Consider the following 17,195-nt stretch of genomic DNA (forward strand, 5'->3'; position numbering starts at 1 on the left):
CCAAAAGCTCGAAATGTACCTCCCAGAATTTTTTTTTAAAATGGCTCTGATTATAAGTGACAGAGCTCATCCGAATCTGACCGATTTCAACCTCTCCTGTTGTTGCTCTCTGGAACATCAAACATGTACGTGAGTCATCACAAGCTTTAATCTATTACAAATCACCCATTAAAAGCACATTAATTAGCTATTTTTCAGAGGCTGCGGTTCGGAAACAACCGAATCTTTCCATGTTATGGCGTCACAACAGATCGATACGGAACAAATTTCACTGGTAAGGAAAAGAGAAAAACTGAAAGAAATGGGCTTGAAGAAGAAAGAGTGATGGGTCGCCATGGAGGGAGTAAAGGAAGTGCTCCCATATGCAATCATGGCCGGCGTAAATCCACCGAACGCAATTTCTTTTCGACTAGTGCAGTTTTTCACATGATCCCACGTGCTGCTTTGCGTTAAAATAATCCTTACGAAGATGGAGGGCCATGTGAAATAGTTTTTCGCTTCTCTCTCCATTATTGGGTTTCACCTGGTTCTCCCCATTTCTTTGTTGCTTTTCGGCCACTAATGGCGAATCCGTGTTGAGTGATGAATACGTGCTTCCACATGCTTTTATGCCCAGTTTTAGTGATATTTTAGAAAGCTTAAGCTGCTGAGCTTTTCCCTTTCAGATCAAAAGACTTTTTTTTCTTCTATTTGGCTTTACCTTAACTCGCAAACGATCACTGAACTGTGACTGTGCCACTAAATCGAATTGCTAATGAATGGTTTTGAGCTAAAAATGTAAAGAGCTTACGAGTGGTGAGGAAACAGAAGGGAGTCGGTGAGGTGCGTTCACTTGGGCATTTTGTCGAACATCTTGTGAATGAATTCTAGAGTACTTGGCCATTAGCACTTTCATCGTCTTCTTCATTTACCAGTCGCTCCGGAGAAAGATACTCCGTGAAAGTAAAGTAGCAGAAAGGAAAAGACAAAGACCACTTGGGTAATGATAATGTCATGTGAGCAGAGACCACACAGCGGCAGGCGTTTCTTTTCAAATGTCTAAATCTCTAATGAAGCTTCTACTGGACTTCCCTGCCAGGCCTTCTCCACTTCTTTTTGTATCTTTGCTTCATGTCTGATCATCGATTTGGATCATTATCATAACCCTCTTAGGAATCAATCTTCACTTAATTACTTCAAATGGATCAAACTTGCTTCACAATTCAAGACTACAAATTACAATATTCTTCTTGCTGCGTTATCATTACCCACATTTGCTGTATCTGAAGGAACCCATTTTATACGAAAAGAAAGCAGATTGGGAAGATGATTAGATATTTGAAGCTTAATTAGATTTGATTACTTTAATAGGAAGAGATAGTCGATTTCTGCTCAACTAGTCCCATGCAGAGTCATCCCAGAGAAATTAAACGAAGAACAAGAATTGATTCCAAAAACTTATCTTTCAACACTTTGGGGGAGAGGGGATTAGTCCACAATGAACTTGAATTGAAGTGAATAATTGAATTGAACTTAAATGAATTGATTCAACTTCAACTCATCTTTGGGTGTTAGTGAAAACAGATTCCAGTGTTAGTGCCCCCAAATGAAAAGTATGATATAAACAAGAGAATGAATAACCTTTTATAATATACTTAAATAGAACATATACCTAAATAGATAATTAACCAAAATAAATATAGTTACTACATTTATAAGTGATTTAACGTGTAGTATTAAAATATGTTAATATCCTTATTAACGAAAATTATATTATATTACTTAATGATTATAGTTTATTATAAATTAATACAATAATTACGTGTGACTAGAATAAATGATTAAAAAATTAAAAAATAACTGAAGCGCATATAATAAATAAATAAATTATTTTGTAATAACATAAGAAATATTTTAACATTAAAAATCACTAATTTAATATAATAATAAAAAATTAATATAATAAATAAATAAATATATTTGTCAATAACATAATATATATCTTTATGTATTAATAATTAATAATATATTGTCACAAAATTTAAAACCATTGGTTTAATTAATTATAGAAACGGGATAATTAAACCAAAACAATTTATAAAATATATATTTTAAAAATATTTTAATTATGACTATTAAATCATTAATTTAATATAGTAATTATAAAATAAAATAATTATTTTATAAATAAAAAATATAAATTATTATTCCTTTCGGGGGGAAGAAGCAACGTACGCCACGCGAGGAAAGTGGTTGATTCATAAAATAGGTATGAATCAACTTTCCCCCGTTTTTGCCTGAGTGGATGAAATTGTGTAATCTCACTTCAATTCAATTCTTTCTTCACTAACGCCATTATTTGATGAACTAGAGAATGTGAGGGGAATTCATTTCGCTTCATTGTGGACTAAGCCCCCCTTTGTTTTTCGTTTCATGCAAAGATTGTGAACTCCACAGACTCCTAGTCAATAAAAAATGTTGTTAAGATTCGTTATATAAGATAAAAAGCTCATGTCAATCCACTAAATTCCAACCAAAATTTCTAACAAAAACAAAAAGAAAACCTTATTCACACAATATAAAGGTATGTCACTCCGATTAGACATCCCTAAAAACACGTATCACCTATGAAGTTAGGTCCAAGGCTTATACCAAAATGACTAGTCATCTTAGGAAACCTCTTTCCCAACTAATAAACTCAACATATTTATTCTCACTAATGCAAGTCGGACTATCCCATAACATCACCACGTTTGTCCTTCTTCATCAGTTCCTTTATTCTTTAGTACTTTTTCGTTTTTTTATGCAACCTTGTGACATTAGAAACAAAACTATTTGATTATTCTATATATATCTCTTCTTCTAACTCTTAGTTCAAAAATATTAGATCCATTATAAATACATCAAAGTCAAAATATGCAACTTATTAATAGAATTATTCGAAGAGAAGTAAATTTTGTCACAAGTGAAAAAGTATCAATATAATAACCTTTTTTTTCCATTATATATTTTGAGCACTAGGCTCCTAGAGACACTCACAACTAACTAATCAGCCACCAACGGACTAAATTCCTCCCTCCATCAATCCGTTCTTTATATTTCCTTGCTCCAAAATTATGAACATTGGCGACAGGACTGGAAGCCGCCGGCCGTCCTTTCAGCTGGGTCCATTTAACACTACAATTGTATACAAAAATGATATTTTTAGTAGCCTAAGAACCTCAAATACCCTTATAAACTCACCCTCTGGGCTCTGAGTTTGTCGGTCACCGGCTGCTCTCATCAGACCACATTCAATTAAACGGAGTCCAATGGTCACTTTTATTTGGAGTCACTTCCTCCTTCATGCCTACTGACTCGGCTGCATTGGAGCCTGGTCGGTCTTGAGTGTCGCAGAGACAGAGCACTCATCAGTCATGGAGGCGACGGATCATGTTATCATGTTCCCATTCATGGCCCAAGGTCATCTCATCCCTTTCATTGCTTTGGCTAAGCACATCGTACGCCGTAGCAAGTGTCGTGTTACCCTCCTTAGCACTCCTCTCAACATTCAAAAGTTCAGATCCACGCTTCATTCCGACACTGCAATCCGCCTTGAATCCCTCCCTTTCAACAGCTCCGACCATGGCCTTCCGCCTAACACTGAGAACACTGACGGCTTGCAACTCCCTTACTGGATCCGTCTCTTCCATGCGTCGCGGACTCTTCAGCCTGCCTTTGATCATTTCCTCTCCGACTTCTGTCGCAGCCATGGGCGTCCCCTCTGCATCATCGCCGACATCTACATGGGGTGGACCGTCCAAACTGCCCGCAGTCTGGGTATCTACCACACCACGTTCTCCACCTGCGGAGCGTACGGTACCTCCGCTTTTTTCTCGCTCTGGACGAATCTCCCGCATGCCAAGACCGACGAAGAGAAGTTCAATCTCCCGGGTTTTCCAGAAAGCTTTTGGCTTGATCGGTCCCAGTTGTCCGTTTATATGAGGGCTGCTGATGGAACTGACGATTGGTCGAGCTTCTTCCAGGGGCAGATACGGGCGTGTTTAGAATCTGATGGGATGTTGTGTAATACAGTGGAGGAGATGGAGCGAGTTGGTTTAGTGATACTGAGAGGAATGACGAAGAAACCCGTTTGGTGTGTCGCTCCTTCGCTTTCTTCTTCATTGCTCTGCTACCACGCATCATCGTCTGCTTCTCATTCTCCTTCTACACGATCAACCCATGATTTTACAGGAAAGGAACCCGGAATCTCGATTCAAGATTGCGTCGACTGGCTGAACATCCACCCACCATCATCCATTCTCTATATTTCGTTCGGCTCCCAAAACACCATCTCCGTGTCCCAAATTATGAATCTAGCCCGAGGGTTGGAAGCTGCCGGTCACCCTTTCATCTGGGTCATTCGCCCTCCAGTTGGACACGATGTAAACGCTGATTTCAGAGGAGAGTGGCTCCCTGCAGGATTTGAGGAACGAATGAAAGAAAAAAAACAGGGGATTGTGGTGAGAAAATGGGCACCCCAGCTGGAAATCCTCACTCATAAATCGACAGGTGCTTTTCTCAGCCACTGTGGCTGGAACTCCGTATTAGAGAGCTTGAGCCAAGGAGTACCTATAATAGCATGGCCGCTGGCATCGGAACAGTTCTATAATTCGAAGATGATGGAGGAGGAGCTGGGAGTTAGTGTGGAATTAGCTAGGGGTACTTGTGGCGAGGTCGCGGTCGACAGCGTCGTGAAGGTGACTCAAATGGTCCTGTGTGAGACCGAGAAAAGTGCCGATATGAAGAGAAAAGCCCTTGTTGTTTCTGAAATAATAAGGGCTTCCACGGGAGAGGACGGAAAAATTGGTTCTGCCATTGATGCAGTTGAGGATTTTATCAGGACGGCTAGATCAAAAAAATAAGCTGCGATGCAATTCTTATTGCTTAGGTTGATTTGGCATTTAAATATATGATTTAACCAGGTATCCCACGTAAAACTACAACGCTGATCGGTGAGTCTTTGCTTGCTTGGTGCAAATCTTTCCCACAATAAATCAGATAATTGGACTCAAATGAAAATCATTTCATAGGTTTCTGGCAGTGTTTGCAGGTGTGTTCTCAGTTTTTCTTCTTCTTCTTATTATTATCTTATTGGTCTTGTTTAATTGTATTCAAGATTAAGGAAGAATGATGTGACGTACCCGACAATAATATTTTTGTTGATTTGTACGAGACTCCGAGCAGCTCTGGTTTTTTTTTATTCTCCTGATAGCGGTAGATTATGAAATTCTTCCAACGAATATTTATATTATTATGCTTTGTTGTCTTTCTCTGACCATGTTTGAATACATTGAAGTGAAACTTCAAAGCTGATCGTTTCATCTGTGTACAGAAGTGTGAAAAAAATCACTTTTCAATTTAAAAAGTTCTCGTTAACAAGATAGACGAACACTTGTGGAATGAAGGATGAGGATTTCGTGTCTATGAGATCTGAGAAGCTCAATGTCGTAATCCCATTGATGTAGAATTTTAGTTACATCGACTTTTATACCTCGCAAGCGTACGAATCGTTCATGTAATCTAGCAGTAAGCGAGGGTCATATCCACAGGGAGAATTGAATTTCGTGTATTCTTCAGTCAACTAGCCTAACCAGATATGATGAATTAATATGAAATAAACACTAATTATATATTAAATTATCAAGTAATAATTTAATTAACTACTTGCACAACAGGAAACGTCAACTCTGGATTTTACCGTGATTCGTGCCTCTCTCTAGCGCCACGTAACCACGAATCCGGATTTCTCAATCCTTGCGTCTAGCCCCTCTCGGGCGCCTAGAGTTAAAGACAGAAATCGGATTAAAATACCAAAATCTAACCTCAATTATAATCTTACCCTAATTAACTAATTTAATCAAATATCAAGAAAACAAATCTTAAATAAACCTTAATTATCAAATCAGATTCAATTAACATTCAAAACCTAAGCTCAAACCATATAAAAAATCAAATTCAATAATGACGAATTACTCCCCTTCTTCTTCCTCTCGCTCGGGCAGCAACTCGTTCTCACGGGTGCTGCGATTTCCGGAAATTGGTGGTGTCGGGTAGCAATAGTCAGTGGCCGGAGGTAGAGACGACGTCGGCGACGACGGTTAGAAGCCGACGGCCGGAGGTAATGTCCGGCGAAGAGCGAAACAGAGCTGACGTTCTCTAACCGGCTCTCTCGAGTCTCGGTTAGAGTCGGAATGGCTCCGGGACTGGTCGGAATATGTAAACGACGCTGGAGGATGGTCGAAAAACGGAAGTGGCACTGGAGAAGCCCTCTCGGATCACTTCTCGGCCTGGCGAGCGACTGTCGAACTCACCTCGACGGAGACTCTCTCGAGCTCTCCTCGGGTTTGTTCTCAGTTGGTGGACGGCGGTGGACGGCGGTGGACGAGGGTGGCGTGGCGAAAGGTCTTGGCCGGCGAACAGCGGTGGGGAACTCCTCTCGGGTCCTCCCCTGTTTCCGGTCAAAGTCCTCCCTTTTGGTCTCTGCTCCTCTTCTCTTTTCGCTCCTCCCTCTTCACGCTCCTCCTCTCCTTTAAATATGATTTTTCTTATTTTAAAACGATTTGCCCTAGAAATTACCTCCATTTTACTAAGGGCATTTTGGTAAATATCTTCTTCTCCACCCAAATTCTCCTGAAATTCCATAATTGAATCTATAAAAAACATTTCAGGAAGAAATAAGACTAAAAAATAATGAAATATAATTCAGGAGAGAGAAATATGCAATATCGACAGTGATTAATGCCAAATTCAATAAAGGCTCATTTCATTTGAAAACCGATAAGTAACCACCTATAACACAATTATAAAGGTTATTCTATTATAATTAACCTAGTTCTCATGTCAGAATATGGCATCTATCACACCCCCAAACCTAAATCTTTGCTAGTCCCTAGCAAAACAACAATCGAAGGAAAATTAAGCCTAGGAAAACAAAATGCCACTTTCGTAGGGAGCACGATTGCATTTAGCGCATGCAACAAGCCGTTAAACCCCTACTCTGCAGTAGTGGACGAGTTATGTCTCGTGAGGGTTTGCATGGAATTTACCCACAAAATTCATCTAAATCAATAATATAAAAAGGAAAACTAAAGAAAATTTACTACTCATTAGCATATGACTAACACTTAGTATCGTAAAATATCTGAAATTCATATGAGATCTTGCGAAATATTAAAACCTGTGTAAAAGATAGCCTATTATCAATCCAAATACACTCATTGTTACTCCACCTGAACCAATGTGACCCATAAGCTATTACTTCAACAGAACAAAGAGGCAGCAAATAACAATAAAATCCTGGTCACATCACAATTAAGAGAAAATAGTAAAGTAAGTTTGTTGTCTTACAATCTCACCAAAGAAATATACCAATTTCAATCTTGACTTGTAACTTCTTTCAAATTACAATTCATCATCAAAGTTAAGGAAACTCATTGCTTCCAGATTTAAAACCATTTTTCGCTATTACCAGCGCACTTTTGCTATTACCAGCGTAATTTTTGTTTTTTTTTTTCTTCACTGAATACTTTTGGTATTACCACCATTTTGTATTCGTCTTCACTGCACATGCACTTATTTTTAAGTAACCGACTATTCCGGTGCATGTCCCTGGGTTTGCCCAGGCTGTTTCTGAAGTTATCTGTCTTTTGCAAGCAAGAGCATTTCCATTTGCATTTATACATTACAACAAGGAATTTTACTAAGGTATGAGTTCAAATAGGCATACAAGACTATTCAGACTAACATAGATCAACACTAGATTTACATGTTCTCTTTTGCAACTAAATTCCAAGTCTAATGCAATAGGAAGCTATCCCACTGAATTCTCATGAATCACAACAAATGATATCAAATTTCTAATAGGCATATTCTACACAAATTTACGAAAATTTTTGAAAAAGATTTGAGCAACTTATTTTAACGCTACTAATGTTAACCACATACTAAGAGGAGTAATTTGAAAACCACGAACAAAAATCGAACGAAAATTATTGCTAAGACATAAAAGAGTCGTTCCCCCCCCCAAACCTAAACCTGACATTGTCCTCAATGGGGAAAAGTTAAAACAGTATAACGACTACAAAAAATAAAAATAAAAAAATAATAAAGACCCCCAGGAATGATACATAGTCTCCCTCGAAGAAAGTTTACTCGTATCAGCCGTACCCGTAGGTAATCATCCGTAGATGAAACCGCTATCCCACATCACACTTTGAAGAAATCTCTGTGTGACTGGCCACTGAAGGCAGCAGGAATCACGCGCTGAACACAAGTCCTTAAGTTACTCACCATAAGGTTTTCATTCAATACTTCAAGATCGAACTGGTCAATCCCAGAACGGTTGTTTGAGTACAGACCTCTCAAACTAGGGACCAAAAGTCTGGTCATCGACTACCGGAACCATTTATGCTCTCAGCCGGTAAGAGAGTATGAATAAACCAAAAAATAAAATAAAAATAAAAATAAAAATAAAACTGTAATGTACAAAGGGATAGAAACGTGGAGATTGCCCACAATGTGCTAAGTTTATAGTCGTAAGCAAGACTCTGACGCATTCAAGATGAAATGACAGGTTCCTCCAAGAAAATCACCATCACCTCCTCTGGTGTGGGGACATTCTCAAGATACGGTTTGAGCCTCTGACCATTAACTTTGAAGATCGACCCGTCTCCGTGATTGCGGATCTCAATAGCGCCATGAGGAAACACCTGTGTAACTTCAAATGGACCGGACCACCTGGATCTTAGCTTCCCTGGAAACAAATGCAATCGTGAGTTATAAAGTAAAACATTATGCCCAACAGTAAAAGACTTGCGAAAAATAGATTTATCATGTAAAATCTTTGTTCGCTCCTTATACAGTTTGGCATTCTCATAAGCATCATGACGTATCTCTTCCAACTCATTCAATTGCAACTTTCTCTCCTCACCCGCTTGAGTTAAATCAAAATTTAAAGCCTTAATGGCCCAATAAGCTCTATGCTCAAGCTCAACAGGTAGATGACATGCTTTGCCGAATACTAGGCGAAATGGAGACATCCCAATAGGAGTCTTATAAGCGGTTCGATAGGCCCATAAGGCATCGTCCAATCGAGTGGACCAATCTTTCCTATCAAAGCGAACCGTCTTCTCCAAAATCCGTTTGATCTCTCTATTAGAGATTTCCACTTGACCACAAGTTTGCGGGTGGTATGGAGTGGACACCCGATGAGTGATGGAATATTTCTTCAATAAGGTCTCAAATGCTTTGTTACAAAAATGAGATCCCCCATCACTGATGATCGCTCTCGGGGTACCAAATCGATTAAAGATATTTTCTTTTAAAAACTTTACCACCACTTTGTGATCGTTTGTCTTACATGATATAGCTTCAATCCATTTAGAGACATATTCAACAGCAACAAGGATGTATTGATAGCCGAACGAGATAGGAAAAGGACCCATGAAGTCAATACCCCACACATCAAACAATTCAACAATAAGAATGGGGTGAAGAGGCATCATGTTCTTCCTAGACAAACAACCAGTTCGTTGGCATTTATCACACACCTGACAAAACTCATGGGCATCTCTAAATAATGAAGGCCAATAGAAACCACATTGCAAGACTTTAGCCGCAGTCTTTCTAGCACCAAAATGTCCACCACATGCGTGGGAATGACAAAATTCAAGAATGTTGGCAAAGTCTTGCTCATGTACACAACGCCTAATGACTTGGTCAGAACACACCTTGAACAAATAAGGGTCATCCCAAAAAAAATGTTTGACTTGGGAAAAGAATTTCAACCTATCTTGTTTACTCCAATAATCAGGAATCTTATGAGTTACAAGATAGTTGACTATGTCAGCAAACCAAGGCAACTGGGATACTTGGAGAAGTTGTTCATCAGGGAAGGAATCATTTAAAGGAAGGAATCCTTCCTGAGGTACTACACATATCCTAGATAGATGATCAGCAACAACATTCTCACAACCCTTCTTATCTCGAATCTCAAGGTCAAATTCTTGCAATTGCAAGATCCATCTAATCAAGCGAGGTTTAGTGTCCTTGATGGATAATAAATACTTCAAAGCAGAATGATCAGTGAACACTATAACCTTTGACCCTAACAGATATGATCTGAATTTGTTCAAGGCAAACACAACAGCTAGCAACTCCTTCTCAGTGGTAGTGTAATTCAATTGAGCATCATGAAGAGTTCGGTTAGTATATTGAATGACACAGGGCATTCTATCCGTATTTTGCCCCAAAACAGCCCCCAATGCATAGTCAGAGGCATCACACATCAACTCAAAAGGCAAAGCCCAAATAGGGCGTTGGACAATGGGTGCAGTGGACAAACATTTCTTCAGTGTCTCAAAAGCATGAATACAAGCATCATCAAAGGCAAAAGCAACATCTTGAGCAAGTAAATTCGTCAAAGGACGAGAAATTTTGCTAAAGTCTTTAATGAAACGCCTATAGAACCCAGCATGGCCAAGGAAAGAACGCACTCCCTTCACAGAAGTAGGTGGTGGCAGATTGGTAATTAGGTCAACCTTGGCTTTGTCCACTTCTACACCCCTCTCAGACACTACATGTCCTAACACAATTCCTTCTTTCACCATGAAGTGGCATTTCTCCCAATTCAAGACTAAATTGGACTTAATGCAACGGGACAATACGAGTGAAAGATTGTACAGACATGTATCAAAACTAGAGCCAAACATAGAAAAGTCATCCATAAAGACCTCTAAAAATTCACTAATCATGTCAGAAAAAATACTCATCATGCACCGTTGGAAAGTGGCGGGTGCATTGCATAAACCAAAAGGCATGCGTCTGTAAGCATAGGTGCCAAACGGACACGTGAATGTGGTCTTTTCCTGGTCTTCTGGAGCAATGGAAATTTGATTGTAGCCGGAGTATCCATCTAAGAAGCAATAAAAATTGTGGCCGGCCAATCGCTCTAGTACCTGATCAATGAAAGGTAGTGGGAAGTGATCCTTCCTAGTGACGGAATTAAGTTTTCTATAGTCAATGCAGACACGCCACTTGGTGGTAGTTCTTGTGGGAATCAATTCATCACTCTCATTTTTCATTATTGTTATCCCCCCTTTCTTAGGGACAACTTGAATTGGACTCACCCAGGTGCTATCAGAAATAGGGTAAATGATTCCTGTCACAAGCAACCTAATGACTTCTTCTCTCACAACCTCCAGCATATGGGGATTTAACCTACGTTGCATCTCACGTGAGGCTTTAGTCCCCTCCTCCAAATGAATACGATGCATGCATATGGAGGGGCTAATCCCTTTTAAGGCATCAAGAGTCCACCCCAATGCCTCTCTGTGTGCTTGTAAAACTTCAGTCAATTGTTCCTCCTGCTCAATACTCAAATCAGAGGAAATAATGACTGGTAATGAGTTCATGGGTCCCAAGAACGCATACTTCAACGTGGGAGGAAGTGGCTTAAGATCTAGCTTGGAAGTTTCGAGAGGTTTGTCTAAGTCAAGAGGAAGATCCTGTGGATGATCAGTTGTGATAACCTCATAAGCTTCCTCCAACAGAGGTACAGAATTGAGTAAAGAATTAACCTCTCGGAAATATGTTTCCTCATCAAAATAGTCCATGTCTAAAGATGTTATGCAAGACTCAAAAGATTCAAGAGTGGATTCGTTATCAAGCATAACAGTTTCTATATTAAATGCAGGACTCAGATCATCAGACTCAAGTGGGTGGTGCCCGGCATTAAATACATTCAATGAGACCTTAAAATTTCCAAAAGACAACTCCAACTCACCACTTTTACAATGAATGATAGCATTAGATGTGGCTAAGAAGGGACGTCCTAGGATGACAAGAATTTGGTTGGTCACATTGAATACTAGTTCTGTATCAAGAACAATGAAATCAACCGGGAACAAAAATTTGTCCACTTTTATCAAAACATCTTCAACTATTCGTCGTGGTATCTTGACAGAACGGTCAGCTAGTTGAAGTGTGATGGGGGTAGGCTTCAATTCCCCCAAACCTAATTGCTGGTACACAAAGAAATGAAGCAAATTCACACTTGCTCCTAAGTCAAGAAGAGCTCTCTGGATGGTATGTTCACCAATGACACATGAAATTGTGGGACATCCAGGATCTTTAACTTTAGGAGGAGTGTTGTGCTTCAGAATTGAGCTTACATTCTCAGTAAGAAAGACCTTTTTGTTAACATGTTGTTTTCTCTTCTGTGTACAAAGGTCTTTCAAAAATCGGGCATAGGCAGGGACTTGCCTAATAGCATCAAGAAGTGGAATGTTAATGTGAACCTTACTAAACAGTTCCAACGTTTCATGCATGCTATCTCCTTTCCTAGGTGGGCCCGATAACCTCTGCGGATAAGGAGCTAGTGGGACTTGGTTAGGGATCTGCTTGGCTGTTGGTGGAGAACTTGGAGGTTCGTCACTGAATGATGTGTCCCCATTGTCATCCTTTGACTCCTTAGACTTAGTGGTCCCTACCCCATTGTTCAACTCACGACCACTCCTAAGGGTGGTTATGGCTTTTGCTTGCTCATGGTGGGGTTTGGAACTCAACTCACTCTCATGTGTGATTTTGGGGTTAGGAATGGTTTGACTCGGGAGTCTATTTTGTGCTTGTTCACTCATGTAGCTGGCCAACTGACTCACTTGCATTTCAAGTTTGGCAATGGAGGACTGTGTATTCTGCATGAATAATTGAAGTGTATCCTCAAGTGAAGGTTTTTGTGGAATCAATGGTTGTTGGGTGAAGTGTGGGCGCGGAGCTTGGGGTTGAGTAAACCCTGGAGGACCCCCAACCTGTGGGCCCTTGGACCATGAGAAATTTGGGTGCCTAGCCCAACCCGGATTATATGTTTCTGAAAAAGGATCGTTCCGGTTTGGTCTATGAAAATTCTGGACTGCATTCAAGTCCTCAATGAGCTCTGGGTAGGATGAACTAGATGGACACATTTGTGTGGGATGAGATGAACCAGAGCATATGGCACAGACAGTAGATGGGTTAGGAGTAGGTGAACTCTTGGACACCATAAGGGCATCAATTTTTCTAGTCAACCCCTCAATCTTGGCCATGAGCATAGGTGTTTCACTAACCTCGTAGAGACCCCCTCTTTTGGTTTCGTGGGATCTCCTATCAACATTAAATGACGAACCCCATTGCTGAGATTGATCACTCAACGTTTCAAAGAAGTCCCACGCCTCACTAGCACTCTTACCCATCAAACTCCCACCACTCGTTGCATCTACCATGGATCTAACCTGGGGTGTAAGACCTTGATAAAATTATTGCACTAAATGCCATTTCTCAAACCCATGATGCGGACACTTACGAATCAAATCCTTCCATTTCTCCCAAGCCTCATAAAAGTGCTCACCCTCCTGCTGCATAAAGTTGGAGATTTCTCTCCTGAGGGCTGTAGTTCTCTGAATGGGAAAGTACTTGGACAAAAATTTTGTGACTAACGTGTCCCATGAAGTAATGCTGCCCACCTCCAATGAATTAAGCCAAGACTTGGCCTTATCCTTAAGTGAAAATGGAAAAAGTCTTAACCGGATAGAGTCATCTGAGAAATTCTGGAATTTAAAAGTTGCACAAATATCTAAGAATTCCTTGATGTGGTAATATGGGTCCTCCTTATCCAACCCATAGAATGTAGGGAGGAGTTGGATCACACCCGGTTTCAACTCATAACTGGCGGCAGTAGTGGGTGGCAATATAATGCAAGAAGGTGATGTGAAGTGGGATGGGATAGAATAATCCCTCAGGGCTCTACGGTCACCTGCTGCAGGTAACTGTAATGGTTCGCCCTGATTGGCCATGGTAGCTCCTAACTTGACTTCGGGTGTTTTCCTACAAATATGTTCTACCTCTTCAACAAAGGGAGCTAATGGTCCACCTAGGGAGCGGCGCCCGTGCATAAAAACACAAAAAGAAACAAAATGAACTATCAAATTAAGCTAACAAACTCGCTACTAAAAATATGAACTAACTAGAAGAAATAAAAATAATTTCATAAAAAATACCAAACTAAAATTATGAAAGCAAAAAAAATAAAAAAAATAAAAATAAAAACAAAAATAAAATAAAATAAAATCTAACCTACGACTATGGAGAACAAAGATATACGCTTAATACGTGCCTCCCCGGCAACGGCGCCAAAAACTTGATGTAGAATTTTAGTTACATCGACTTTTATACCTCGCAAGCGTACGAATCGTTCATGTAATCTAGCAGTAAGCGAGGGTCATATCCACAGGGAGGATTGAATTTCGTGTATTCTTCAGTCAACTAGCCTAACCAGATATGATGAATTAATATGAAATAAACACTAATTATATCTTAAATTATCAAGTAATAATTTAATTAACTACTTGCACAACAGGAAACGTCAACTCTGGATTTTACCGTGATTCGTGCCTCTCTCGAGCGCTACGTAACCACGAATCCGGATTTTTCAATCCTTGCGTCTAGCCCCTCTCGGGCGCCTAGAGTTAAAGACAGAAATCGGATTAAAATACCAAAATCTAACCTCAATTATAATCTTACCCTAATTAACTAATTTAATCAAATATCAAGAAAACAAATCTTAAATAAACCTTAATTATCAAATCAGATTCAATTAACATTCAAAACCTAAGTTCAAACCATATAAAAAATCAAATTCAATAATGACGAATTACTCCCCTTCTTCTTCCTCTCGCTCGGGCAGCAACTCGTTCTCACGGGTGCTGCGATTTCCGGAAATTGGTGGTGTCGGGTAGCAATAGTCAGTGGCCGGAGGTAGAGACGACGCCGGCGACGACGGTTAGAAGCCGACGGCCGGAGGTAATGTCCGGCGAAGAGCGAAACAGAGCTGACGTTCTCTAACCGGCTCTCTCGAGTCTCGGTTAGAGTCGGAATGGCTCCGGGACTGGTCGGAATATGTAAATGACGCCGGAGGATGGTCGGAAAACGGAAGTGGCACCGGAGAAGCCCTCTCGGATCACTTCTCGGCCTGGCGAGCGACTGTCGAACTCACCTCGACGGAGACTCTCTCGAGCTCTCCTCGGGTTTGTTCTCAGTTGCTGGACGGCGGTGGACGGCGGTGGACGAGGGTGGCGTGGCGAAAGGTCTTGGCCGGCGAACAGCGGTGGGGAACTCCTCTCGGGTCCTCCCCTGTTTCCAGTCAAAGTCCTCCCTTTTGGTCTCTGCTCCTCTTCTCTTTTCGCTCCTCCCTCTTCACGCTCCTCCTCTCCTTTAAATATGATTTTTCTTATTTTAAAACGATTTGCCCTAGAAATTACCTCCATTTCACTAAGGGTATTTTGGTAAATATCTTCTTCTCCACCCAAATTCTCCTGAAATTCCATAATTGAATCTATAAAAAACATTTCAGGAAGAAATAAGACTAAAAAATAATGAAATATAATTCAGGAGAGAGAAATATGCAATATCGACAGTGATTAATGCCAAATTCAATAAAGGCTCATTTCATTTGAAAACCGATAAGTAACCACCTATAACACAATTATAAAGGTTATTCTATTATAATTAACCTAGTTCTCATGTCAGAATATGGCATCTATCACCCATACGTAACAAAACCAAGAGGGAAGGGAGGAGCTTACGAGAGTCCGAGCTTTGAGTCTCCTTCTACCATGCTTGGCTTCTTACTGCTCTTCCTCTTTAATGGAGGCCATCGATCACATTATCACGTTCCCTTACACGGGTGAAGGTCATCTCAACCCCTTCATGGCTTTTGCACAGTTAATCGAGGCAAGAAGTAACTGCATCGTCTCCATCATTAACACTCCTCTTCAAAGGTACCTTTTGCTTCTATAATCCGCCTCCACGAGCACCGCTTCAATAGTTCCCATGACGGCCTGCAAAAATTTTTATACCCTGCACAAACATTAAAAAAAAACATTGCTTAAAGAAAAAATTTCATGTTTGTATTTCTTTGGGAATTATAAGATATTACCCAATTTTTTTAACATAATAACACAAATAACCAATTTTTTAACTTATTTGCATAAATATCCAACATTGACCAGTCAACTACACATGTGTATAGGCAAAGGTGATACGTATTCGTTGACCAATTACTTGGTGCCGCGTCACCATGCTACATTAGCACGAATCTTATGCCACTACAACTACTGACATGTCATTCGCCTTGTCGTCGATAAGGCCTCCGCTTCAGTTTACTTTTTCCTCTTATGTATTTTTTTATTATTGATTTAAGTTATTTTGTAATAATAATTTTTTAAAATATTAATTTCTGGCTTTAAAAATTCTTATACATTTTATTTTATTACCTTTACTTTAATTTAATAAAAAATATGATTTTTTATTATTATTTGTTTAAAAATAATTTTTAATATAATTAGGGAATTTCACCAAAATAACCATTTAAAACAACTTATTGAAAAACAACGACATCATCAAATTATTTTGAAAAATACCTAACTTTGACCAGTCCACTGCACATGTATACAATCAAAAGCGACACGTAAGCTTTGACTGCTTACATGTCACCACATCATCAGCTCAGTGAAGTTAAATGAACACGTCATCTGCCATGTCATTATTTCACCACGTCATCTGCCACATAAGTTGCCATGTCATTAAATAAAAAATTAAATATATTTTTTAAAAAGTAAAAAAATCAAATACACTTTTTATTTCCCCTCTCATCTTTCTCCTCTCCTCTCCTCTCTCCCTCTCGCCGCCGCTTGGCCTCGACCTCCTCTCCTCTCCTCTTGCCCCTCTCCTATTGCCCCTCTCACCACCGCTCGGCCTCGGCTTCCTCTGGCCTCGCTCTCTCTCCTCTCGCTGTCGTCGCTCAGCCTCGGCCTCCTCTCCTCTCCTCTCCTCTCTTGCAGTGCCTGCTGCCGCTGCTCCCCACCGCTTGGCCTCGACCTTGTCCTCGACACTCCCCTCTCGAATATAAAATTTAAAAATATTTTAAATCGATAATAAAATATATTAAATTAGTAAGAGTAAGATTTTTTAATTAATTATATATTTATTTAATTTTTAATTATTTTAAATATAAGGTAATAATAAATTTTAAAAAAAATATATTGATAAATTTGATTTTTAAACTCAAAACTAAAATTTTCAAATTTTTTTATTAAAATAATTTTTAAATCGAAAATTAAAAGGTGTTAAAATGGTAAGAGTAA

At 39.6% G+C, this 17,195-nt stretch overlaps 1 protein-coding gene and 1 non-coding gene across 2 annotated transcripts; both read left to right on the top strand.

The window, feature by feature from the left end:
- The first annotated feature begins 3,350 nt into the window (after positions 1-3,350).
- Positions 3,351-5,065, top strand: LOC137962900 (UDP-glycosyltransferase 92A1-like). Its single transcript, XM_068810025.1, has one exon. It carries the CDS (start codon positions 3,396-3,398, stop codon positions 4,881-4,883), a length of 1,488 nt encoding a protein of 495 aa, XP_068666126.1. The 5' UTR covers positions 3,351-3,395; the 3' UTR covers positions 4,884-5,065.
- Positions 5,066-13,335: 8,270 nt separating this feature from the next.
- Positions 13,336-13,442, top strand: LOC137964341 (small nucleolar RNA R71). The gene has a single exon (XR_011115538.1). It is a non-coding gene; the product is annotated as a small nucleolar RNA R71 (small nucleolar RNA).
- The last annotated feature ends 3,753 nt before the right edge of the window (positions 13,443-17,195 follow it).

This window comes from Aristolochia californica, unplaced genomic scaffold (assembly GCF_029961685.1).
Source record: "Aristolochia californica isolate CCGP_79_NKW_82.1479 unplaced genomic scaffold, dmAriCali1.0.hap1 SCAF_4, whole genome shotgun sequence".
NCBI lineage: Eukaryota > Viridiplantae > Streptophyta > Magnoliopsida > Piperales > Aristolochiaceae > Aristolochia > Aristolochia californica.